The 26781-nt window shown below is 46.4% G+C and overlaps 1 protein-coding gene across 4 annotated transcripts in view; it reads left to right on the forward strand.

Annotated features, from left to right (window-relative positions):
• The window catches only part of HIPK2 (homeodomain interacting protein kinase 2), a 200184-nt gene that overhangs the window by 138269 nt on the left and 35134 nt on the right, over positions 1-26781 (forward strand). For 3 of the 4 annotated variants that reach the window (XM_026657563.1, XM_026657566.1, XM_026657562.1), the window contains exons 5-11: positions 1118-1204; positions 1926-2110; positions 6443-6605; positions 8747-8966; positions 10309-10430; positions 18779-18921; positions 21262-21441. In XM_026657563.1, coding sequence (XP_026513348.1) covers positions 1118-1204; positions 1926-2110; positions 6443-6605; positions 8747-8966; positions 10309-10430; positions 18779-18921; positions 21262-21441 — 1100 coding nt within the window. The remainder of the gene's footprint in view (positions 1-1117; positions 1205-1925; positions 2111-6442; positions 6606-8746; positions 8967-10308; positions 10431-18778; positions 18922-21261; positions 21442-26781) is intronic. The other variant, XM_026657565.1, reaches the window with a different exon arrangement.

Here is a 26781-nt window from a genome sequence, read left to right on the forward strand (position 1 = left end):
AGCTGAGGTAAAACTGTTGTAACAAAAGTATGCAGCCCTTGGCTGGCCAATGGCTTTGCAATTAGTGCCTGGCACTGCATTGTAGAAGCTTTAAGTCCAAAGTGAACCTTAAAATCTCTCCAATCAGGAGCTGCCCAGCCTGGGGATATTGCAGACGGGACTATTTTAGTTTAACTAAGGGCATATCTGCACTGCAAAGTAAAACCCCTGGCAGCAAGTCTCAGATAATGGGTCCACTGACTTGGGCTTGTGCTCCGGGGCTAAAAATACCAGTGTAGATGTTCCCACTTGGACTGGAGACCAGGCTCTGAAACCCAGCGAAGGGGGAGGGTCTCAGAACCTGGGTACATGAGCGCAAACATTTACGCTGCTATTTTTAGCCCTGTAGCGCAAGCCCCATGAGTCCAAGTCAGCTAACCCAGGCTCTGAGACTCACTGCCACAGGTGCTTTTTTTTGCAGTGTAGACGTACCCTTAGAGAGAGAAGTACTATCCTATCAATTTAGGGTTGTTGTTTATATCTTTCCTATCTATGGCTGATAGTTGTAGTTGATGAAGTGATGTTTAATTTCACCTGCCCCTGGGTGGAATTTGTTTTTAATACCTGTCTAGTTGAGGCACACATTTCCATTTTAACAATTAAAATAGATAATAGTACAAAAAATGGTTCCCGGATCAGTGATAGCAACATGTTCTGCTGCCCTGTGTCTGGTGTTCTCAACAGGGAGCCCTCTAGCTTAACAATGATTGTGACCATCTTAGTCAGTAAAGCACTTTGGGATTCTTTAGGCATGAGAGGTGCTATATAAATGTATTTGGCTACTATTTTGGTTACTAGTTCAGGGAAGAGACAGGCAGCTTTGTCCATGGTGTAGTTTGGGGGGGCAGCATGGGGAGCGTTGCCCCCCAAACTGCAAGCCTCGGGTAGGCACGGAATTTCCCCTCCACGTGCAGCCCCATTGGCCTGACTGGAGCTCCCCCCACCCCAAATATAGAAGTCAAACTATGCCTATGGCTTTGTATAGAGGTGGGCTTTGAGGTGTCCGTCTGAGCTGGCATATCACCCTACATGGATGCAAGGACAGCCCAGGTAACTGCCTTTCCCCTGTCTTGAGCAGACACCAGATGATCATGAGGCAGAGACGGGGATTAAGTCGAAGGAAGCAAGGAAGTACATTTTCAACTGTTTGGATGATATGGCACAGGTAAGAATGTTGGTGAGCAACTAGCGAGATTCTCCTTGTGCTTCTGCGCAAGGCAAAGAAATGGGGCACGACATCATTTCTGCATATATGCTGCTTTGGGCAAACCTCTGAGAAACACCAGGTCTGCACCAATCCAGCCAACTCCCAGTTGTCATGTGTTGCATTGGATTCCTCCAGAAAAGACCAGATATATAGTCCTAAAAGTGACATAAAGCAGTGTGGTTGAGTAACTAGGAGTTTCACAAGTGCTAGGTTCTCTTCCTAGGGCTTGGGATCAGGCAAGATTTTAATATGAAGGCTTTTCCTGGCACCTGATATATAAATAGTGATGTCCCGCATAAACTTACCGAGATCTTTTTTTGTTTGTGGGGGTTTTTTTTGTCATCATTGTTGCAGGACACAATTCAGTTGTCTAATTGTATAGTGCTTTATGTGTCAGAGCTTGTCTATTACCACACAGAAGCTGTTCAAAAGCTGCAAAGGGTGACTAAGATCTTCAGGAGCCATTGACCCAAATGAGCTAGATACTTAATAGCCTGTGTAGAGATTTGGCTTGCACTCGCCTGATGGTGATTTGATTTGCCAGCTCAGATTCTTCCTTGTGACCTCAGCAGCTACTCTTCCAGAGACAGAAACCTGATGGAGTCAGGAGAGAGAAAATGATCTGCTAGAGACCTGACTATCTGCGTCTCCCTTCTAACTGTTGTCCCTTCTTTTCCAGGTGAATATGACAACGGATTTAGAAGGAAGCGATATGTTGGTGGAAAAGGCAGACCGGCGGGAGTTTATAGATCTGTTAAAGAAGATGTTGACTATAGATGCGGATAAGAGGATAACTCCGATTGAAACTCTGAACCACCCCTTTGTCACCATGACGCACTTGCTTGATTTCCCCCATAGCACACAGTACGCTTCCTTCTCTCTGCCTTGGGCTGGGTTTTCAGAGAGAAAAAGCAGATGAAGAGGGTGGGAGGGGAGACTGGGCTGTAGGGTGGACATTTGGGTTGATAAAAGGGCCTAGCAACAGTATTTTAAAGGGACACCATTAAGGAGTTTAGACCCAAAGATTTTAATTTTTGTTTAAAAAAATCCCAAACCTGATATGAATAAGAAATGTGTTGCTGATGCAAGGCATTCAAAAGACTGCAGAATATATTATGTTCATTGTGTAAATATTCAATAATTACACACATTCATATTAAAATACAGAAAAAATATATGCATATGATATAGTATCAACTCGACTTATGCATGTGGCAGAGGAAGCATAGCCCAGGGGTTGGTGCTGTGGTTCTCAACATTATCCATCCCCTCCTCCCAGAAACCCTTTCCCATCTAGCTGGAGTCTGGTCAGGACCATTCTCTGTTTAACAGTCTGGAGAGAGGGCAGAGTTGTCATAACCCCAACACTTGTTTGCAGCCCCCTTGTTGAGGATTCCTGATTTAGAGCAAGAAACTGGAAACAAGAAATCTCAGTTCCATGCCCAGCTCTCTCTCAGACTTGCTATGTGACCTTGAACAAGTCACTTGAACCTCAGTTTCCACATCTGTAGAATGGAGAAATACTCCCTTGCCTGACAGAGATGTTATAAGGAATGGTTCATTAGGGCCTGATTCTCATTCATAATAAGGCCTGAACAGCACTATACACTAGCCTGGGACTTTGGAGACCTGGGTGCAGTTCCCTGCACCACTATGGACTTCCTGTGTGACCCTGGGCAAGTCACTGAGGGCCAAATTTTTAAAGATATGTAGATGAAGGTAGGTGTGAAGTGGGATTTTTAAAAGCGTCTAGCTGCCTAACTCATTGATTTCAAAGTGAGTTAGGCACCTGGTTTTGAAAACCCCAGTAGGTGCATATCTGCATCAGCACGTACCTACAAACCTTTAATAATCTAGCCCTTAGACCAGGGATCAGCAACCTTTCAGAAGTGGTGTGCCGAGTCTTCATTTATTCACTCTAATTTAAGGTTTCGCGTGCCGGTAATACATTTTAACATTTTTAGGTCTCTTTCTATAAGTCTATAATATATAACTAAACTATTGTTGTATGTAAAGTAAATAAGGTTTTTAAAATATTTAAGAAGCTTCATTTAAAATTAAATTAAAATGCAGAGCCCCCTGGACCGGTGGCCAGGATCCGGGCAGTGTGAGTGCCACTGAAAATCAGCTCGCATGCTGCCTTCGGCACGCGTGCCATAGGTTGCCCACCCCTGCCTTAAACTGTCTGAGCCTCAGCTCCTTGTCTGTGAATCGGGGATAATAGCACTGCCGTAACTCATAGGGCTGGTGTGAGGACGAATACATTACAAATTGTGAGGTGCTCAGACCCTGTGGGCCATATAACTGCCATAGATAGATAAATAGATACTGAGGTGATGAATGCAGTATGAACACAAGATAATTGCTAAAAACAGAGAGAAAATAAATTCTACTTTCATTCAAAGTTGTTCATAAATAAGTCAGTTTTATGAAAATATTGAAATAATATACAAAAATCTACTTTTATATTTGCAATCACATGCTCTCATTTGCAACAATCCTTCCTACATGTGCAGTAACTGCTTAAAATTTTAGAGACTCAGGGCCCAGTCCATTGCCATTCGGAATTGTTCCATGGATCAGGGCCTCATTTCTGAAGTTCTTACCTTTGCCCTCCTTGGGCAAAACTCCTAACAGTTCTTATTCAGGAATAACTCAGTGGAAATTTTTGTATGAGTTAGACCTTCAGGATCGGGTCTCTAGATGCTAAACATCCCACCAGCTCAGTGTGTAACCTCATTCTTCCTCCATTGGAAATGCTGATTGGTCAGAACTGCAACAAGCTCTAAACAATGTGGGTTGGCTGATTTGAAGTCAGGCCTGTGATTGTCCTAAGAATAGGAACTTCAAAGCCTCCAGGAATGCTGGGGACTGTAATCTCTCTTGAAAGTAAATCAGGAAACAGATGCAAATGTAGAGAAGACATAGTTGCTGGAAGCAGTTTTTACTGTGACATGCTTTAGAGAAAGACTACAAGTCCCAAGAACCCTTGAGGCTTTGTACTTGTTAGTCCCAAAGCAGCAGCAAAGCGAGTCCAGTGTCCAGCTTTGCATTTCTGATTGCATGGATATTAAATTATGGGAAACGCCAGTCTTTCTGACCTGTTTGGTCACCTTTCCATGCATGTTTTTGCAGACACAGTATATTATTTCACTAACTTACAGGGAACAGGTTATATTTTGTAGTACAGATGCCCCCTGACTTACGCAATCGTTCCGTTCTGGAAAGCCTTGCGTAACTCGAATTTTGCGTCAGTCAGAAACGTATACCAGTACGTTACGCAAATATTTCCGCAACTCGAAAATCCTATTTCTGGCTTATGGAACTTTTTCCATAAGTGCGAATTTGTGTAAATCGGGTCTTGCGTAACCCGGGGAGCGTCTGTACTCTTTTGTAACATGTGCAATGGTAGTATCGTATGAAATATAAGTATGCTGTTTTCAGTGTTTTCCGATAAAGTTTTTTGAAAAATAGTTGTTAATTGCTAAAACCTACCAAAAAAAAAAAAATCCATGCGATAGCATTCTACATTTGTCACATAGATTTTTTACTTTTATACAGATTTCTAAATATTCTACAGATTACTTGTCTTTCATAGATTTAAAAAGTATGTACATAATGAAATTAGATACATATTCTCTTACATCTAATTCAACATTGAGTAATTATTGAACAGATATAATCATAACCAAATAGCTATTGAACTTTTAAGAGAAAGCATAGTCTCTTCATTAAGGGACGGGACTGGGTGGTCGAGGGATCTGGATTCTGTTCCTGACCATTCTGTGGTCAGGGGCACGTTTCTTTAAATGGACACTATCACCTTAAAAATAAAGTATCATAAATAAACACTCGTCTTTACCTATGTTACTGATAACAGCTGAGATTATTAAAAGTGAAATAATTTTACAAATTCAAACTTGAGGCACATTATTTATTTTAAAAAATTTCTCTCAGTTTAGCAAATGAAAATCAAGGAAATCAATTTCATTTTTGTTTTCTTTATAGTCAGTCTCACTGTCACGTTCTTAGTTTCAGGTTTGGGTATCAAACTCTGGGAGAAATATTGGATGAAAAATAACCATTTGAATTGGATTTTAAAACAATATTGAAAAGTACCTGATTGTGGACAGTGTTCAGCTGGTTGGTAAAGGTTGTGATCAGGCAGTAGATTTTGCCCATACTTAAATTGATAGTGTCCCTTTAACCTCTCTATGCCTCACTTTCCCAGCTGTAACAGTGAAATAATAATAGTACTTACCTACCTCACAAGGACTGTGCTGTAGTAGGGCAGCAGTGTTTACTATATTGCACTGTCAGTATATTGCTGCATTCTGAGGATGAAAAATATTTTTCAATACTTCCACTGCCATATAATATATATGTGTGTATATTTAATAAGTAGGGGTTTTTTTGGTAGTGTGGAGGGATTGTGGGGGAGGGGATTTAAACATTCCCCCACTGTTGGCTCTCAGGCTGGGACAACCTCAAGGCCCGATCATGCAAGATGTTGAGCATTCTAGCCCTGATTCAGCAAAGCCCTTGAGCCATATAACTTCAAAGGGACTACTCATATGCTTAAAGTTAAGCACATGCTTAAGTGCCATGCTGGAGTGGGGCCAATGTGTTGAGCATCTTGCAGGATTGAGCTCAAATGACCAACTTTTTTTAAAGTGCTGAGCAAGATTTCAGATATCTCATTGACCACACACAGCAAAATCTTCCTCCTAAGAGGGAAAGACTTTGAAAACTGTCTTAAAAAGAATCCCAAATGAGCCAAGACTAGCCGGCCCTTCTCCCCACCTCCCCATTCTCTGTCGTGTTACAAAAGAAGACCCACTATTGGTTTGATTTTTCTTCCCCTCCTGTCTGTCTGCTGACAGCTTTGGCTGCTGACTATGACTTATGCTGCAGGACTGAGGCTGGATGGGGCACTCAAGAATCCTAAGCCAAAGCAGTCTTCTATTGACTGCCAGCTAGTTCCCTTTCATTACAAACAGTGCGAACCTGGGCTGTGGGGAAAAGGGGACATTCAAACACTGATTAATCTAGCAAGTGCCAAGTGTGGCCTGATCACTTGTCTCGGCCATCAAAGAGATGCTGACCTGAAGCTAGGCTTCTATAGCTGACTGTTAACTATGCTCATTGGGTTTTTTTTCCTCTCTTTCTCACCCTCTCATCCCTTTTTCTAAACAGTGTCAAGTCCTGTTTCCAGAACATGGAGATTTGCAAGCGGCGGGTGAATATGTATGACACGGTAAACCAGAGCAAGACACCATTCATCACCCATGTGGCCCCGAGCACATCGACCAACCTGACCATGACCTTTAACAACCAGCTGAACAGTGTCCACAACCAGGTATGGGAATTGGCAGCAGCTGGGGCCTGAAAGCTAGAGAGCCCTAGAAAATGGAGAGCAGACCTAGTGCTCCTCTCAGCACACACCCAGTAAGATGGTTCCTTTCTGCCTTGTGACTAGAACATGCCACCCTCCTCCTTGAGTCCTGTCTAGTTGCGTGGTATTTGAAACAGGAGAATTAATTCCATGGCACTTGTGTGACTGTGAAATATTGGCTTCTTAGTCTATCTTGTTGGAGATGATTCGCCCCGTCTCCCTGGAAAGTTGGTATGAAAAAAAAAAATCTGGCGGTATCCCTTTATGCAACAAGTAGGATTGCGCTCAGCGATAATCAGGCCGACACGAGTGATTTATTAATATTACTGCTGAGGTAAAACTAAATCCTCATATCACAGACACAATACTCTGCTGCAGCAGCAGCAAAATGAAGTGCTCTGACTTCTTGTCTTAGCATTTGGTGATGGTATTTCTCCTTGTGTATTATTTGTCTTTACAGTATTGCCTGCAGGCCCTCATTGAGATGGGGACCCCATTGTGCTAGGCACTGTATGTACACACAATAAGATACAGTCCTGACCCCAAAGGGCTTGCAGTCGAAGTTAGTAGATTCAGGTCTACTGCCTACACTTTGATCTCCTGTATCATCATAGGCGGGATTTTAAAAGAGGGTGCGTGTGCACGAGAGTGGGACCATCACATGATCTTGATATGTACAGTGTTGGCATATTTTAAACAAACAGTAGCTTAAGTTGTTTCCCTTGGAATTGTGTTATAGTAACTAAAGGGAAGGGGAGGTATTCATGGATAGGACAGTAAAAGACTGAAGCGTGGTGAGGCTGTCATCCTTAGGGTTTTGTAGAGCTCTTTGGTGCAGGAGCCACCTTGTTTTGATGTTATAACAAGAAGATTTAAGGGTGATGAATATCCCCCATGAGGGACTGGTGCCACAGGAATAGAAGCTCCGAAAGAGTCTCTCCAGGTTTGCAAAGTGATCCCATGTATCTTAGAAATCTAGATTTCATGCTGGCTCAGTTTTTTGTCACGTATGGTGAGAAAAGGCCTCTTTACATTATTCATAAAGCAGTGGGCACCACAATTGTACGCAGTGATAGGTCATTAGTGTGTCATGGTTAAATGTGGTGGGTTGTCAGTTTAAAAATACAGGTATGCTTGCTTGCATGCTTGCTTTTGGAACTCAGACTGGAGAGTAAGACTGCTTACAAACTCCCCAAATTCCTGCTGCTTAACCTCTCCCAAGCACCAATTGGCAGCATTTACTATAACCAAACATCATCACCACTACTGGAAGGGCCAGACTCTGTCACCTTTACTCACACTGAGTAGTTCCTTCCTCCACCAAAAGTTCCTTCCAATGAGACTGTTAGCACTGCTTAGCTTGAATACGGGTGGAAGAATCTGTCCCTGCGTGTCAAACAGTAGCAAAGATTTGGGTGAGGCTCTGCCAGTATCAGGAAGTTCCAACATTCTTACTGTAAGTCAAAAAACAGACCTATGGGCCATTTCTCCTGTTTCATCTCCCATCCTTAGGTTAGGTTTCCAATTATCTCTTGTGTTTCCATCATCTAACGCCTGTTGTTGTTGTTGTTGTTGTTTTTTAATGGGTGGGAGGGAAGAGCTGCCTTGGGTTCTCTCAGCAAAAGAAATGTGTAGTTGTGATGGGTGGATGAGTGGGAATTTCCAAATTCTCCTAAAGGGTTTGTGTTGGGGGCAGAACTGATCTTGCCAAGTTTCCCACAGGAAGTGCCAGAAATATTTACAGAGCAGCTTGACTTCGTGTGACCAGTTCCTTTTGAGCCCCTTTCTCTTCCTGTCTCCTCCCTATTCTCCCAAATCAAACCCATCCTCAGGAGACGTGCTCCATTCTGGAGACTCCTTGGACAACAAACTGGGATGTGGGGTGGTTGGAAGCAGCCCAAGTTGATAGAAGGCCTCACTGATCATGCTCAGTGTGCTCCTTTTGCCCACCCACCCTTACCTCTGCGCTCCTCAGTTTCCTATTTTGCTCCTCCTTTATTTTTTGTTTGCTGGTTTTATTTAGATTCATTTATTTTTAGATTTGCTTCTTCCAACATACCATCTCCCTCATTTTTTTTTTTGTTTAATTCCCATCATTCCTTTAGGCCACCAACCTGGCTCCCACCTCCACCAGTGCCACTATTTCCTTAGCCAACCCTGAAGTCTCCATACTAAACTACCAATCTGCACTCTACCAGCCTTCAGCAGCATCCATGGCCGCAGTGGCCCAGCGGAGCATGCCCCTGCAGACGGGAACGGCGCAGATCTGTGCCCGGCCTGACCCCTTCCAGCAAGCCCTCATTGTATGCCCTCCAGGTTTCCAAGGTAAGAAACAGGCCTTCCCCCTCGCAGCCAGCCCTTCTGCTGTTTGATTGGGTTCTCATTTGAAAACTTCCTCCAGTAAATCTTTCTGAAGGAAGAAAATCGGGAAGTGAGAACCTCTGGAGCAGTTGGGTTGCGGCTGATGACTCGGGGGTGGAGGGTGGGAGGTGCGATTGTGATGCTCATTGTTCATTGCCCTGATCCGCGTATTTGAAGAACCTCCACCATGTTTTGGCAAGCATGACAAGAACGGAATATTTTACTGACCAGTCCCCAGGTTGTTCAGTGATCCAGTTTCCACGGGGTGACTCAGCAGGTTAATGAGCTGGAGAGTAAGATGTCTAGCCTGGAAATTTGCCCCAATTATGGCCATCAGTGGCCAGTCATCAGTACAGCTGCACCACTGCAACTAGTATGGACAGGCATAGCTGCTGTTTGCCCCAGTGGACAATACTCCTGCTTGAAACCAGGGGTAAGCTGCACTGGGGCACATAGCAGCTTTGCCTGTCTATGATAGGGGCTGCTCCCGCATAGTTACACTAATAGCTATATCAGAGGCAAATCCCCAGGCTAGACAAGACCTGAGATTTGGTCCTGGTAGGGCAGGATCTATCAACAATAATACTTGGCAATACTCTAACCCCTTTTATACAAGGATCTTGCAGTGTAACTTTGACACCAGTTGAAGCCTAGAGTCCCCCAAAGGAGGCAGGGCATTACTGACACTATAGCTTTGGAATGTGTTGACCAATGTGTTCTGGTGATATGCCTTTAAATCCTAGTCAAGTCTAGAGTTACAAAAGTGAGTCCGTGCAGAGTGGAATGTAGAACCCTGTATTCTTGATTCCCAATCTCCCACTTTCATCAGCAGGCAGCACTCTCACCCTGGAGTGTATTTTCCTAGCCATCTATGGTGGTTGTCTCTAGCCAGACTGGAGAATAACAGACTTAATTCGAAAACAAACCATTAACTTCTGCCTTCTTGTAGAATTGCCTCCAGATGTAGGTTACGTTATGATGTCTCTGCTAAGTTTAAGACATTCTAAAAGCGTTCACAAGGTTTAAAGAGGGGTAATCTCCTGGTGTCCTTGGAAATGCCTTGTCTTCAGCCTCGTGTGTGTCATGTCTGCCAAAAGCTGATAGATCTCCTTGGGCCGGGATGTAATAAATTTGGCTGGATGTAATAAGTGGGAATCGAGGGCCTGATTTTTCAGAGGTGCTGAGCACCTGCAGTTCCCATTGACTTCAGTTAGAGTTGTGGCAGTAGAACACCTCTGAAAATCAGGCCCCTCTTCTGGGCGGTGCTGATGATGATTAACTCTGTCCCTCTCTGTTCATGGAACAGGGTTACAAGCCTCCCCTTCAAAGCATGCTGGGTATTCTGTACGGATGGAGAATGCTGTTCCGATTGTCACTCAGGCTCCCGGGGCCCAGCCTCTTCAGATCCAGCCAGGTCTCCTCGCACAGGTAATTTCCTTAGTCTGGGTAAATGTGGATTGGGCAAGTATAGGTGACACTTGAATAGTCCTATGCAGAGCAAGTCTTTTTCATTTAGTTTAATTACGTGGAGTGGGGGAAAGTGTGAAGGTTTTTTTCCCCAGGCCCTCTGTGGCTCAGTTTTAGAGTGGGACACCCAAGTGAGCATCTCCAACTTTCCATGGAGCATCTGTCTTTCCTCAATCTCCCTTTCATCTTGCAGGCCAATTTTAATTTCTGAAAGTCTCTAACAATATAACAGTTAATAGTGCCACTCTCTTTCTCAATCCTCCTCTTCACAAGGCCTGATGCAACTCCAATTGAAATCAATGGGAGATGGCAATGGGAGTTGTGAGGCCGATGGTGAGAATTAATCATTAATACTTTTCTGAATCCTACTAAGCTCTTGGCCCTATGGCATCTTGTGGCAACGAGTTCCACTGGTAAATTGTGTATTGTTTAAAAAATGTTTTGCTTATTTTAGTTTTAAATTTGTTTCCTTTCAGTTTTATTGAATGTTGCCTTGTTCTTGAGTAGTGGGAAAGGGTAAATAGGCAGAAGGGAGGGCCAGGGCAGCTGAGTCAGTGAATCTCTGCAGCAGCCTGTATTGGCACAGTTCTTGAGGGGATCCTAGTGGGAGATGCAACTTGTACCTCCTTGTGCCAGCTTCCGTGAATCTGGCCAACTTTGCTTTTTTAAATGGTCTGAGACTTATTGGTTCCATTGGTATCAGGAATGTCTTTGATGGAGAACAAATATACTTAACGTAAGGCACATAGAGCATCACAATACCTCCTGGAAAAGGTGGTCCAGAGGTAAAATACATGCCTACTGTGCACTCATTAATGCCAGAATGTTCATTTGCATTCAGATCTCAACAGACTTTAAAATCATGCCCAAGCATTGGATTCCCTGGGTTACATGTGCCATTGAGTGTTGTTGTGATTACTTTCCTTTGCCAGCTGCCAACTGAGCTTATCTGGTGAAGACAGAACGAAACACAACCTAAAGCCTGTGTGTTTTTCACTAGCTATGTGCCCCGCCCATTCCCAATAAAAGAGTCTTTGTTACAGAGCTGCCTCTTGGCGTAAGTCTGCCGCAAAATGGAATCCATCTTTGCTGATGACTGTCATAACCTTCAGCACGGCAAGGTTGGGCCTTGTATCCCATTCAGTACAAAGCAGGTATCTAAGAAGCAGAGCAGTGGAAACGAAAAGGACAGATTTTCAAAGTTATGAGCAGGAAGATGTGCAAACTGAAATTAGGTGCCTGCAATTGCATTTGCACAAATGCCTGCCCCCTGCAAGAACCTTTCCTTGATGCAGTGACAGGCTCCAGCAGCGGGGAACTTCCAGACCCTTTTCCCACTGCCTCCCACCTACTAGAGCCTTTCATAGCTGCAGGGAGCTACACACCATAGTGACAAGTGTGAACGCAGCCTGCCTTCACTGCAGCGTGTAGCACATGCAATTATGGTTGCACAAATGCCTCTCCCTGCCAGAACCTTTTGTGGTCGTGGGGAACTGCCAGATCTTTTTCTTGCTGCCTCCCCCCTGCCAGAGCCTTTCACAGCTGCAGGGAGCTACACGCTGCTGTGACAAGTGAGAATGCAGCCTGCTTTCACTGCAGCATGTAGCTACACATGTACTGCCTGTATTCTACATGCTGCTGTGAGTGTGGACAATGCATACGTCTGGGAGCAGACATTGGTGTTCATCCCCTCTTCAATATACCCCAGCACTGGTAGTGGCTGAGAGCCAAATTGGACCCTTCACCACTTATTTTCTATATACTTTCAAATCCAGGAAACAGGGCCCTGCAAATGACTGCAAGTCCCTCACCCTGAGGCCCTTGGATAAGCTCTGCCGTCACGGTGGTGATGGATAGGGGTGTATTTTGTATATTGTCTCTGTAAGCTGGTTCTTGCAGAAATGAAAAATTAGAGCAAACCACTGACTGCAAAGCGGGTGGTGAAAATAACCCTTACTCCCGACCTTACCGGGTCCATTTTCACCCACATGAGCAAGTATACCCACCTGCAGCAGGGAGACAGGTGAAAGGAGGCTCTGATTCCAGTCTTTAATAGTTCGGCAACTTCACATCTTAAAGGGGAAGGGCACCATGTGATTTTGTCCAGCCTGAAACTGATGTTGTCATGCATTGAAAAGCCTGATCCAGTGCTTGTCCCTTCCTTCCCTTTTCCCTCAGGAGCGTTCTGCATTCCTGTATTTTCTCACTTTCACTCCTTCCCAACAGCACTCCTAGGCAGGAAACCCTGCTTGACTGCCACCAGCCCCTTCCAAGTAAATAGGCCACCTCCATTCCTGCTACTCTCTGATGCAGCTGATAGGGCTCACTCCCACTTTCCTCATCTGGACCTAGGATCAAGACACCAGGGGCCAAAGTGTGCTCTGTTACACCCGGGCAATCTTACTCGAAGCAGTGGACATGACATCACTGTGCACTGTCCCAGTGGACCAGCCCAAGCAATCTTTTCCTGCCGATGAAATGATTCCATGGTCCTTACCTGATACATAGAGAGTTTGTGCCTGGGCCCTGACACTGAATCTAGATTCATGCACTAAAAGAGGTGGAGATCTGAACAAATCCAGGCTACCTTCCCAAACAGGGAGGAAGTGGCTTTAGCATGTAAACTCCGGTAATCTCTTGCAGGGGAGCAGCAACAGTCCAGTTACCTTTTTTAAACCAAAGCTGTAAAAACAAAAATATCCCCACCCCCTCATCCACCTGCCTGCCGGTGCTAGTCCTTTGTCATAGCACAGTGTTGTGAACAGCTCTCTGGGGCCGTGTGACTGAGTGCCCTTTCCAGCCCTGGTTCTGCAGCCCACCATAGCAGCCCTTTCATCTGACTCAGCAAGGCAGAAAATTCCAAGACAATCAACATTTGGAGCTGGGCTGGAAAGCGTGTTTTTGGTGTGGTTTTGTGGGGGGGGGGGAGGGGACGGTGGCTGGAGGGGCTACAGGATGGGGAGAGGTTTAGTGTTTTTGTGTTAATCAATCTCTGAATCTGGTTTAGGAAGGAACAGTGTGAAATACCTTCAAGCAGAGACTCTATTTATAGTGTAGCCCCCTCACTGCTGTGTGGCTACACAATGTGGACCCAGCACAGTGGCACCGATATGACCCTAGAGAGGGATGTAGCTGATGCCCTTGAATTCCATGGCTCAGTCTCTGAGCACGCACGCTGTATATGCCAGCACTCGAGAGATTAAGCTGCCCTGCTGTCACGTTGGTGGCATCTGACTATGACCAGGTTGTAAAAGATTATATGATTCCTAAATTGAGTCATCAGAGCAAGATGACCCTGGGAAATATCTGTAATAGTGTGCCGGGACTGATGCTTACACAGGGCTGTGATTGCTGAGCTTGCAGGGAGAGCGTCTAGCTCTGGCACTAACGGGTACCAGTTTAGAAAATACCAAGGAGGGTACGGAGAGGACAAATGTAATTCACAGACTTGTTTGCTAGACTGAAATACTCCTGTCTGCTGTGCACATGGAATGGATTTTGGCGTTAAGCAGTGTCTGTCACACTGCAGCCATTCCCAAAGCAGTGACGTGGGATGCTGTGCCGGGCAGTGGCTAGGCCAGGGGTAGGCAACCTATGGCACGCGTGCCGAAGGCGGCACGCAAGCTGATTTTCAGTGGCACTCACAGTGCCCGGGTCCTGGCCACCGGTCCGGGGGCTCTGCATTTTAATTTAATTTTAAATGAAGCTTCTTAAACATTTTAAAAACCTTCTTTACGTTACATACAACAATAGTTTAGTTATATTATAGACTTATAGAAAGAGACCTTCTAAAAATGTTAAAATGTATTGCCGGCACGCGAAACCTTAAATTAGAGTGAATAAATGAAGACTCGGCACACCACTTCTGAAAGGTTGCCGACCCCTGTGCTAGGGGCAAGTGCACGAGCCACTCGGCCTGATTCTGCCTTCAGACGCACCCGTGCAACTCCCCCATTGAAATTGGTGGGAGATCGGCATACATATTTGAGGGCAGAATCTAACCTATTATGCTTTAAATACTAGCTCCTACACAACTTTGGACACTAAGGCTGGGTTTTCAGAGGAGTCCAACAGAGAATTAGAATAGGATAGTCTAACAGTATAGAATGGAAGAGAATTTCTGTGGGATTTGGGCATCTAACTCCCCTAAGGCTCCTTTAAAAATCCCAGTCAAAAACATGTCTGATTAAGAGGAGGAATCTGATCTAGGAAAAATGGCAGGGATTGGTTCACTTGCAGCTCACCTTTAGATTCTCCTCTGAAGTACTGATCAGAAACTGAGACAGAAGGAGGCAGCACAGAAGAAGAAAACAGCACAATCAGCTGCCCAGTAAATGCCCCACGTGGAAGACCTCCAGCCTCCCACTATGGAAATTGTCTCCTTGGGTGCTGGATGGGTTAGCTAATTGGTAATGAGCCGGGGAACATTTTTATCCCTGTCCCTGTTTTGAATTCAGCCCAAGTAAGTAATCGCTGAAAGTTTGTTCCTACTGGGAGCTGTTAAATGATCTATGTGAAATGGGATAACGGTCTCAGTCCAGTTCCCAGCAGTCAAATGTTCATGTTGCAGAAACCACCATCCCAATAGACATCAGCTGCCAGCGTTTAGAGGCCTCAACAAAGAAGTTGAGTAAGGAAGGTTCCAAAGACATCCCATGGGGTGATGGCTCCAGGTCTGGCTGGAGGAACGTTGGAGGGTCAGGGTGGGGGAAGCTTGCAGTCGCACTGCCTGTGCTATACAGTACCTGTTGTGTGGCTAACCAGAGGAGTTCACTCCCCAGGGAGGTCAGTCCAACGCTAAATTCACTTTATGTTTTGTAAAGGTTATTCGAGGAGGTAAGAAGTGATTTTGTCTGTTCTCAAACCCTTGCCCCTGTCACTTCATCTGCCATTTGTTCTCACGTGGTGCTCATTAGGTCTTGATTTGAAAATATAGGGTTGTTTCGGACAGGGCAGGCTCATAATGGACTGAAAGCCCCATTCATGTAGGGGTAGGTGATTAAAGAATAGGACTGACAAGGCTCTGGCATACTGTGCACCATTGGGTAAGGCTGTTCTCCATAAAAGTGTTTGTGGCTCATGTGTGCAGCTTTAGGAAGGAAGGATGAACAGTAAAGGGGGCACAAGCAGAAACTATTAGGTTTTAACAAATAAATGATATTCCTTTTATGCGCTATAAATCCACTTTTGTATGTTAATGACTAGCACTGGTGATAATGGCCAATTTCCTCTGCTTATAGAAAGCAGCCCTTCATGAATACCAAGCAGATACCACTGTCACCTCTGTTCATCAGCCACAGGAATTCAGTGATTATCAATAAAAATTGAAATTAGAAATAAATTTGCAACAGGGAGGCAATTACACAAAAAATCTATTCTGTGCTGTGATCTCATTGAGATCTCACAAGCTAAGCAAGGTTGGACTGGGCCACTGTGGATACGTCTACACTGCAGTTAAACACCTGCAGCTGCTCTGTGTCAGCTAACTTGGGTTCGCAGGACTGTAAAATTGCTATGTAGATATTTGGGCTCAGGCTCCAGCCCCAGCTCCAGGAGCCCACGAGGAAGGAGGGGCCCAGAGCCCAGACTCCAGCATGAGCCTGAACGTCTGCACTGCAATTTTACAGCCCCGCAGCCTGAGCCCCGCAAGCCCAAGTCAGCTGACACAGGCCAGCTGCAGTGTTTAATTGCAGTGTAGACATACTCAGTGTGGATGGGAGTCCCAGGTGCTGAAGAAAATTGATGTTGGTGATCTATTAGATGGTACTTTCCCCTCTGAGTTACTGTTGAACTAATGTTGGAGGGACACTGATTCTGGAGGTGTCACCTTTCAGATGAGTTAAAACCAAGATCTTGACCACTTCCAGGCCTTAAAGATTTTAGAGAACTTTTTAAAGAAACGATTTGTTAATGCATTTGCTCTGGGCAAATATTAACTTAGTAACTCACACTGAATAATACTTTACCCCACAAATATTCCCATTGGTTTCAGTGGAACTGCTTGTGGAGTAAAATACAAATATGCATGAATAGGGATGGCAGAATACACCCCTGAGCAACTTGCATTTTGGCTCCCTCGGATTCTCTTTGCAGTTTCACGTGGATACAGTATTCTCCTTCGCTTCCTATCCTGAATTGTTGGGAAATGTTGCTATGTGCTGTTAAACCGTTTCTGTGTTTCACCCCACTGGTGAATGAGCTAATCCTTGTGTATTGTTTGAAAGGTGCTACATCAATGTAAGTTGCTATTACTAACAACATCTCTTCCTGTTATCCCTTTCCATGGATTAATCAAGAGCTGACGTGAAATGGTCTTTTGCCAAAGATAAACTATTTGGCCCTGTCAACTCTAGAGCTTGCGACTATGTTTGAAGCCATTTTCAAACACAATTACAGTTGCAACATGTTTGTGTGTGTTTTGTAACTCAACACAATTACAAAGCGTAGTCCAACCACTTTAAAGAAACTTGCTTGAACTCTGCTGGTGGGCGTAGTTTATGCACGCTTCTGGCTAGCACTTTTCTGGGAAAGAAATAACTAGGTGTATCCACGCTGGAGCTGTAATTTCCAGCTCAAGCAAACAAACCTGCACTAGCTCTAATCGAGCTAGCAGTGTGGCCCTGGCAGTGGGAGGGGCTCGCCACCCAGATTACGTGCCTAGGCTTCCAGACGCGATCATACTTGGAGCAGCTAGCCCGTCCCAGTACTCAGGCCACCATGGCTGCCTTTCTAGTTTTAGTGCACTAGCTTGATTAGAGCTAGCGTGGGTATGTTTGCTTGAACTGGAAATTGCCCCCCACCCCAGCTCCAGGCTGACACGGTCTGTCCAGATTGGAGCACCAAAGCCTGCTGGCTGGCAGAACTGTGCTTCCGAGCAATTTTCCAGCAAGGTGGCGACTCTTGTGCTTTGTATTCCAGCACAGACAGGCTCCTAGCATATTTCTCATTCTCAAATCCCCCAACTCTCCTTTACTGTCTGAGCAAGTCAGTGAAAATGGGCATTAGCGCTTAGAATCCACTGATTTGCAATCAGTGTGAAAACATGATACTCTCACCTTTCATGCACCAGAAATTGTTGTTGTTTGTGTATTTGTGTAAAGTAACCAGCTGCTTTACACCCAAGTGACTTGCACATACTAAAGCTCCTTTAGCTGAAGTGAATTCAGGGTCAGATTTTGATACTTTTACTCGGGCTGAATAGCACTTTCCTCCATGGAAAGTCCAATTGACGTCAATGAGACAGTTTGGAGAATAAAGTACTACCCATGTCAGTAAGGGGAGCACAATCTGGCCCTTAGTCATCATAAATGTGTTAGGATTGGGGATAGGGAACTGACTCTTTTTTGTCTCTGGTAATATATGTTTGAAGTTAGTTTTTAAATCTCACATTTTTCCATGTGAACTAACTGGAACTAGTGAAGTAAATTTTGTGTGGATACGCCTATCTGAATCTCATGGAGTATCCATTTTTCTACCTGACCTGTTCCACATCACATCCTTCACATTCCCTCTCTCCAGTTCAACTAGATCCTTCCTTCATTCTTCTCTGATCCCATCCTCCCACACCCCTGACTCTCAGTTCCTTCCCTCCAACTATCCCTTTTCTTTCTCTCTCCTTCTCTATTGCAAGACTCCTAATACACAACTCCCTCTTTAACCCTTAAATCCCTCTTGCTTCTCCCACCAATCCTCCTAGCCCATCCTTTCCCTTTCCTGATCCTCTTGAGTCTCTATATTCTGTTCAGTTCTGTTTGGGGTGGCAAGGAAGAAAATATTTCGGATTTGGCACACTCTCTGTTGGCCTTTAGCCAGCTGTTTTGTTTCAGGTTTAGTAGCCTAGGGTGTCCCTAGCTCAGAGGTGACCCAGGTTTTATTGACCAACCCTTAGGAAGCCCTGGAACTAATGAGATTTGAAGACAGCAACCAGTCCAGGAAAATATGCCAGGCCTGCTGAGACCCCAAGATGCATTTCTGCAAAGGCAGAAGGCCCGATAGGGGGAGAGGGAGTGAGTGTGATGGGGCCTCTGAGCCAAACTGATCTGAAAAACAGAAATAAAAAATTCTGGTTCTAGTTGAAGTTTGGATTGAGATTTGGGCCAGTTCTCATTTTCCTATCCCTAACTGTGACCCAGCTGCTGCCTGGGAATACATTAGCAGGGATTTCTCTACTCCTTTGTGTGCTCTGTACTGAAAACTATTTTACTGTAGTTTCCTGAAGGCATTAAAACCTCCCCCCCCCCAGGATGGGCTGACACCAAAGCAATGAATCGTGATTCTTTTTAACCACCATCTTCTCTTCTGTTCAACAGCAGGCCTGGCCTAGCGGGACCCAGCAGATCCTGCTCCCTCCAGCCTGGCAGCAATTGACTGGAGTAGCCACCCACACCTCAGTCCAGCACGCAACTGTCATACCAGAGACCATGGCAGGGACCCAGCCGCTGGCAGACTGGAGGTAAGCCTGGAGTATTGTGTGTATATCTGTGAGACACCCACTATATGTCAATGTCTGTCTGACAGCCTCTGTGTCTGAGTAGTTTCTAATATCCCAGGCTGTGTGTCTGGGCTAACACTGAGTGCACAATGGGCGCAGGCTTTGCCCACATAGCCACTGGACTCCCAGCATCTGACTTGGACTGTAAGGTGCTTTCTGATATTTTGAGTATGAAGGGAACCATCCATCATAAAACCAATTCAGGTCTAGTCTCTCTTAAGCTGCTCCATATAGCTCTGTCCTTGTGACAGGATAACATCTTACAAGAAAAAAGATACACGCTCCATTCTTGATCCCAGCATCTTCTCCTCGACCATCCACATCTGCCTTGGCTTGTTTAAAAAGCCAAATAGCCCTATTGTTTTGTGCTGTGTTGTATCCCAGATTCGGTTTGCAGCACTTTTTGCGCTGGTGAAAACTTCCTGAGAGATGGGATAATTCTGTGTGTGTGGGGGGGAAGACACATCTGTGGAGAGTTATGCAGGAGAGCTTTGGCTCTTTGCAATCTCAGTGCAGGCATGGATAGTGGATCTTTGGCGTTTTCAGGCAGAGTGGGAACGGAATTCTGGCCGGGTCCTGTCTGTGCTGCAGCTGTTTGTGAAATCCTGACCCTTGTCAAAGGATTAGGGATGGGGAGGCACTTCTCAGGCCAATTACTTTGAACCCATTTATCACAGTAGACCCTTCCCTAAATCATTCCATTAGTGGTTTATTTCATCTCTCCTGGAATGAGGGATGTAAAAGGTTAACTGGTAAGCATTAGGTTTACCCTTAACTGTTAACCTCAGCAGCCCCGCACCAGCTGGAGAGACTCCAGCCCAGGCAGCCGCGCCCGCTGGGGGAGGGGCCCCGGCCGGGCACAGCCGGGCCTGCGGGCCTTTAACCAATATTTACATCCCTACCTGGAACGTCTCCAATGATGCTGTCTTGACTGTCTGCCTCTGATAGTCTTTCCACTGACAAGTTGCTCTTACTTCTTCAAAGGGTCAGTGTGAGTAGGCACTGAAAGGAGGCAGTAGTGAGGATGGGAGCTGCAATGCATGGCCTTGAAAGTAACAGGATTAAAGTGGCGGGTAAATAGGGAGTCCCATAAGGCCAAATCCTTTGCCCCTGAAGCAAATTCATATGAGATGTCAGATTGGCAAGTCCCCTTGCCATTTTCACCCTTTGTACTCTATGAAAACAGGTACCAAAGAGGCGCTAACTCTGCTCTTGTAGTCTCCGAGACAGTCAGTCACAAGCACAGCATAGTTAAGGAGTTTGAAATCTGTGCGTCATTGCCCATCCCCAAAGGAACCTGGTCAGATTGTCACTTGCTCCATTGCTGTGGTTTATTCCAGAAAATAAAGACATCACTACTGCGTCAAAACATCAGTTTCTTTCCTGGAGGGTTTCTCAGTGAACAGTTGGTGGGTGGAAGATTTTGTTTCAGCAGGCTGTCTCCGCTCCTTTTGCCTGGGGGTTGTGCAGATCATCTCTACATTGAACCTTATTTGGAAGAGTGGGCCTGATGATCAGGGTTATATGCCATACCCAGGTGGTCCACAGAACAGCACTGGTGGGAGATTGCTACTCCACTGTGAGTTGGCACCTCACTCCAAAGTCCTTGTTCTACTGGGACCTTAGGGAGTGTCGGTTATCGTTGGGACTCGGAGACTTCTTCTGGCTTCCCTGATAGCCTATGTGATATCTGAGTTGTGGGGATTTGCTTTTGTGAATCACACCTGAAGGAGCTGGAGGAGGTCTTCCTGAAGGACAGAGGCGGGATTGGAGCATGTAGGTGGATACTGTGGGCAGAACAACAAGCTATATAGCAAAAGCTACCCAAGTGGTGAAAGTATGAATGTGTGTGTATTACAGTCTGATGACAGGACTTATACTGCCACATAGATGGTTTGGTTTGGTACTGAGGTGAGTCCCTTGTTCCTCAGGCAGAGGGGGGATAGGAGAACTGCAGAGGCAGTGAGTTCAGCACTAGGGGAAACGGCAACATGCATCACTCTCAACTGCCCTCTTCTGCCAATGCAGCCAATGGCCCTGAGTGGCTCCAGTGGGAAATGTGTCCTGAATATAAACTAGGGGCATGCCCCCCCCCCACTCTTGTGAGAGAATGAAGCAAAGGCCTCTGAAAAACAAAGGGAAACAGCCCTTCATGAGAAAAACACCAACCCTAGCTTGATGCCAGGACTGGCATGCCCAAGGTCACCTTTAGCTGGGGGCATTTCTGAGGCTAATGGAAGCCTTTTAAAGAACTGATACACGTTTAAAATGCATTTATCTCCAATTTCCCTCCTCTTGCAGAAACACACATGCTCATGGAAGCCATTATAATCCCATCATGCAACAGCCTGCGCTTTTAGCTAGTCACGTGACTCTTCCCGCAGCTCAGCCCTTGAATGTGGGCGTGGCTCATGTCATGAGGCAACAGCCGACCAGCACCACTTCCTCCAGGAAGAACAAGCAGCACCAGTCATCTACGAGGTAAGTGGCAAGGAGCATAATGGAAGCCTAAGGACTCCGAGGGCCAAATTCACTGCTGAAGTTGATGGAGCTGCATGCACTTAGGCTAATGGCAATTTTGGTGGAAACTGTATAAAGAGAGGGGAGGAAATGCCTTTTCCCCAACATACGGCTTGATTCTTCTGTCATGTGTACCGTGTGTAAATCAGGAGGAACTAGGTGGACTTGAGCTAGTTGTAAGTGAGAGAAGGATCAGGCCCATAGTATTCTGATTCTCTGTATATATGTACTGTAGTAGGGTTCTGCTCAGCTTTCCGTGAGAGAGGCGAAGTCACTCAAACAGAAGGCCATGCAATCGTGCCTATTTAAATCCATTAAATTGATGTCTTGGCAGAATTAGTGGATATTGAACCACTTAAAAGCCCCGTTGCTTCCACTTCAGTGCATATATATAGAACAGAGTAGGTATAAATATAGACTGCATGATGAAGTGAGGTGGCATACAATTTTAATGCCCTGTGTTTGGGATGACCACCACACTGTGAGCGGCAGAGCCACAAGTCAGTTGTACAAGTCTCCGCAAATTAATGCCAATCAAAACTCTTATTACCTCCCTCCCCCCACAAAAAATGATCTGTGTTCTGTTTATGCAATTCAAATGTACTGATTCAGTAGGCCCTAATCCCAACATATCCACAGACAAAACGTGTGACCGTCTCCCTCTATCTGATCTCGGTGACACTCCTAAAAGTGGCCACATTTCCTCAACATTGTCATCGCCCCAAAAGGCCACATTTTCAGAAACAATGGACGTTAGCTGTGCACCTAGAATATATCCATTCAAGAGCAAATGGGTGATTGCATATATGCAGGGATAGATCCACTGGTCCAACTGTGATGCACTCGACACAAAGTGAAGGGCAAAGATAGCCCTAAGCCGCCTGTACTCTTCCCTCATTCTAGATGTGTCCCTGGCATACATTAGAGCAGTCTTCTGGCTGCCCTAGCTTATGCTCATCTACAATGGTCCCAAGGGAATCATGGGGCATAAGGACATCTCTTGCGCCAAGGTCTGGGAGCGGAGGTGGCATAGGGGCCACTATGAGAGTTTTGTGCCACCCAAGGATTCTCCTACACAGGGGAATTTTGGCGGGCTGGATCCATCAGCTTTATGGATGTTTTGTCCTGCAGGAGTGGGGCCAGATTCTGGCCCATAGCATGCAGTTGCATGAACAAAATGCAAGAATGCATGTGCAATAACCCTCTCACTCCTGTGGTAATCCCTGTGGGTGGGGCACACTGGCAGGTTGGGTATGTAAGAAGTATACTTTGCTGCTGCGTGTGCTGTACCTGGTCTGTGGGCAGAGAGCTGAGGTCTTTCGGGTTGTTAAACCAGCACCTTTAGTGAGCACTGAATTTTTCTAAGAAAAGAAAGAGCAAAAAAGAGAGAGAGATTCAGAAATGGCCCACTCTTACAGGGTACGTCTACACAGCAAAAAACCACCCGCGACAGCCAGTTTCAGTGCCCGCATCAACTGACTCAGACTCATGCTACTTGGCTAAAAATAGCAGTGTAAAACGTTCGTGCTCAGGCTGGATCCTGGGCTCTGAAACCCTGCGATGTGGGAGGGTCTCAGATCCCAGGCTCTCGCCAGAGCAGGAACATCTAAACTGCTATTTTTAGCCCCATAGCACAAGCCTTGTGAAACCAAGTCAGTTGATCTGGGCTCTGAGACTCGCTGCTGCAGGGTTTATTTGATTGTGTAGCTGGCCCTACAGAAGGGGAAAAACAGAGGAGCTCACAGCTCTTAGGTGACCAGATTGGGGCCACAGAAACTGTACTGAGTTCACAATCAGTTCCACTGTATTTAAGATGCCAGTGTTCAAATCCTTCCCGTTTGTCTGCTCTCTAATGTGTAATGTTTCATTTACTTTGGGAGGATTCCAGCCATCTTACCCCATTTGTAATACAGAACAGAGCCAGTTAAGACCCAACAAGCCAGTAAAACAGGGAATAAATCACAATGCATTTGGACATACAAAGTGTTTCCCCCGCCCCCACTAATCTGCCACCAGGGCACAAGGCGTCTGCATCAGGAAGGAGTCCGACACTTTCAGAGCAGCTGCTTTCCACAGTCCTCTATTTTATGTTATTTGTGATGCTTTTGTATCCAAATGAGGGATATGCTCCTTTTGAGAAGAGGATACTCCATGTTTCTCATTGGTATTCAAAAGGCACTGCAAATGCTACTGTGCAGTCATTTGTTATGCAAAGGACCCTGTGTAAGTCAGTGCAGTGTGATATGTCCATAATTTCTTCCCTTTGATGCATGCCACCTATTCCTTTTGTTAGCTTTCGGGCCAAACCAAAAACAGTCAAAACCTGCCTGTAAAATGGAACCAGAACCAGAACTTTGCTGCTTCTTCGAGTGCTTGCTCATGTCCATGCCATATTAGGTGTGTGCGCTCACCACATGCACCGGTGCCGGAAGTTTTTCCCTCAGCAGTATCCGTAGGGGACCAGCTCTGGCGTCCTCTGGAATGGTGCCTGAATGGTGTGGTATAAGGGGCGCCACCAGCTCCCCACTCCCTCAGTTCCTTCTTGCTGCCAGTGATGGTGCTGGAACGTCTGCTGCTTTGGCTAGCATTGATTCCTTCTTTGTTCTTAAGAACTTTGAAATCCTATAAAATGGTTTCCCTGGCTTCTATTATCCCCTCCCTGGACCCGGGAGACTGGTATGCCGCCCTCAACTTGAAGGACGCATACTTCCACATAGCAATCTTTCAAGGGCACAAACACTTCCTCCAATTTACAGTGGGACCCCACCACTATCAGTTAGTGATCCTCCCATTCGGCCTGGCGACAGCACCGAGATTGTTTAACAAGTGCATGTAGGTGGTACCGGCTTACCTCAGGCGCTGGGGTATTCAGATCTACCCATAGCTCGACAACTAGCTCGTCAAGGGCAGCTCCAGGTCTCAAGTCCAACGGGATGTCGTGGTGCTTCAGGCCATGTGCCGCTCTCTGGGCCTACTGGTAAACGACAAAATCTCGACGTTAGTGCTAGTGCAGAGGATAGAGTTCGTCGGAGTGGTCCTCGACTCGACCTACGCCAGAGCGTTCCTGCCGCTGGAAAGATTCCACACGTTGATGAACCTCATCGCGGAAATCTCCACGTTCCCTCTGACTACAGCCAGGGTCTGTCTGCGCCTCCTGGGTCACATGGCAGCATTCACTTACATGGTCCACCATGCCAGGCATCGGAAGGGGCCCCTGCAACAATGACTGGTGGCGGTCTATTCCCAGGCCAGAGGGAAAGATCATTACCATTCCCCAGGCGATACTTACCTCGCTGCAATGGTGGACCTACCGCAGAACAGTCCTGGAAGGGGTTCTGTTCAACGACCCCCCTCACTCCATTGAGTTGGTGTCGGACGCCTCAGACCTTGGCTGGGGTGTGCATCTCGGCAACCTCCAGACACAGTGGATGTGGTCTCCGGAGGAGGCGAAGTTGCACATAAACGTCAAAGAGCTCCAAGCAGTCAAACTGGCGTGCGGAGTCTTCCTGCCCCACCTGTCGGGCAAGGTGGTACGAGTCCTGATGGACAACACAGCCTCGATGTTTTACATCAACAGGCAAAGGGGAGCTCGCCCGTCAGCTCTCAGTCAAGAGGCACTCTGTGTATGGGACTGCTGCATCAGCCACGAAATCCACCTGGAAGCTTGTCACCTTCCCAGCGTCAAGAATATGCTGGCAGACCAGCTCAGCAGGGACTTCTTCTTTCACCACGAGTGGTTGCTCCATCCAGAGGTAGCCTGCATGATCTTCCAAAGGTGGGGAACTCCTGAAGTGGACCTGTTCGCCACCAAACAGAATAGGAAATGCCACTGATTTTGCTCTTGGCAAGGTCTGAGCAAAGGCTCCCTCTCTGATGCCTTCCTCCTGTCATGGTCGGGGGGCCTGATGTACGCGTTCCCTCCGATTCCACTCATCAGCAGGGTCCTGGCAAAGATCAAGAGAGACAAAGCACATGTTGTCGTGATTGCCCCGGTGTGGCCTCGCCAACATTGGTTTGGGATGCTCATGAGCTTGTCAGCGGCCGCTCCCTAGCCCCTGCCCAACCGCCCGGACCTGCTGCCACAGGACCGCAGCCGGCTCTTCCACCCCAACCTCATGTCCCTCCACCTCTCGGTGTGGATGCTGCGTGCCTGAACCTGGAGGAGTGGACCTGTTCAGAAGAAATCCAACAAGTCCTCCTGGGGAGTAGGAAGCCCTCAACTAGACTGACATATCTGGCCAAGTGGACAAGGTTTTCCCACTGGGCATCTCTGCCTCGCGTTCTTCCATACAGGCTGTCCTGGACTACCTGCTCCATTTGAGGAACCAGGGTCTGGCACACTCTTCCATTAGAGTGCATCTAGCAGCCATCTCTGCTTTTCACCCACCGATCCAAAGACAGACGGTGTTTTCCCATGACATGATGGTCAGATTGTTGAGAGGGCTCGAGAGACTCTTCCCGCAGCTACGGACTCCTGTCCTGCAGTGGGATCTTAACTTGGTCCTCTCTAGGCTCACCGGCCCACCCTTTGAGCCGCTGGGTTCCTGCTCCCTTTCCCACTTGTCATGGAAGGTCGCGTTCCTGGTGGCGGTGACATCGGCAAGACGGCTCTCTGAAATTAAAGCCGTGACCTCAGAACCTCCATACACAGACTTCTACAAAGATAAGATTCAGTTGCGGCCCCATCCGGCCTTCCTGCCAAAGGTGGTCTCCACCTTCCATATGAAACAGGACATCTTCCTCCCAGTGTTCTGTCCCAAACCACACAAGACCAGTGAGGAGAGGCGTCTTCACGCCCTGGACATCCAGAGGGCCTTGGCTTTCTACTTAGAACGTACCAAACCTTTCCGAAAATCGACTCAACTCTTCATCACTACAGTGGATAGGAGGAAGGGTCACCCAGTATCCTCGCAGAGGATTTCCAATTGGATAATCTCATGCATAAGGACTGTTACAACCTGGCGGGGCTTCCGCTGCCGCCGATTGTCAGAGCCCACTCAATGAGAGTGCAGGCGTCTTCAGCGGCTTTCCTGGTGCACATCCCTATCCAGGACTTCTGTAGAGCCGCAATGTGGGCCTTTGTTCATACGTTTACTGCTCATTATGCCATCACTCAGCAGGCCAGGGACGACGTTGGGTTTGGCAGAGCTGGGTTCCAATCGACACGTTCGTGAACTCCTATCCACCTCCAGGGGTACTGCTTTGGAGTCACTTAATACAGAATGGACATGAGCAAACACTCAAAGAAGGAAAGAGTTACCTTTTCCTTATCTGGTGTTCTTCGAGATGTGTTGCTCATGT

This window comes from Terrapene carolina, unplaced genomic scaffold, assembly GCF_002925995.2.
Source record: "Terrapene carolina triunguis isolate 2854851 unplaced genomic scaffold, T_m_triunguis-2.0 Scaffold247, whole genome shotgun sequence".
Lineage (NCBI taxonomy): Eukaryota > Metazoa > Chordata > Testudines > Emydidae > Terrapene > Terrapene triunguis.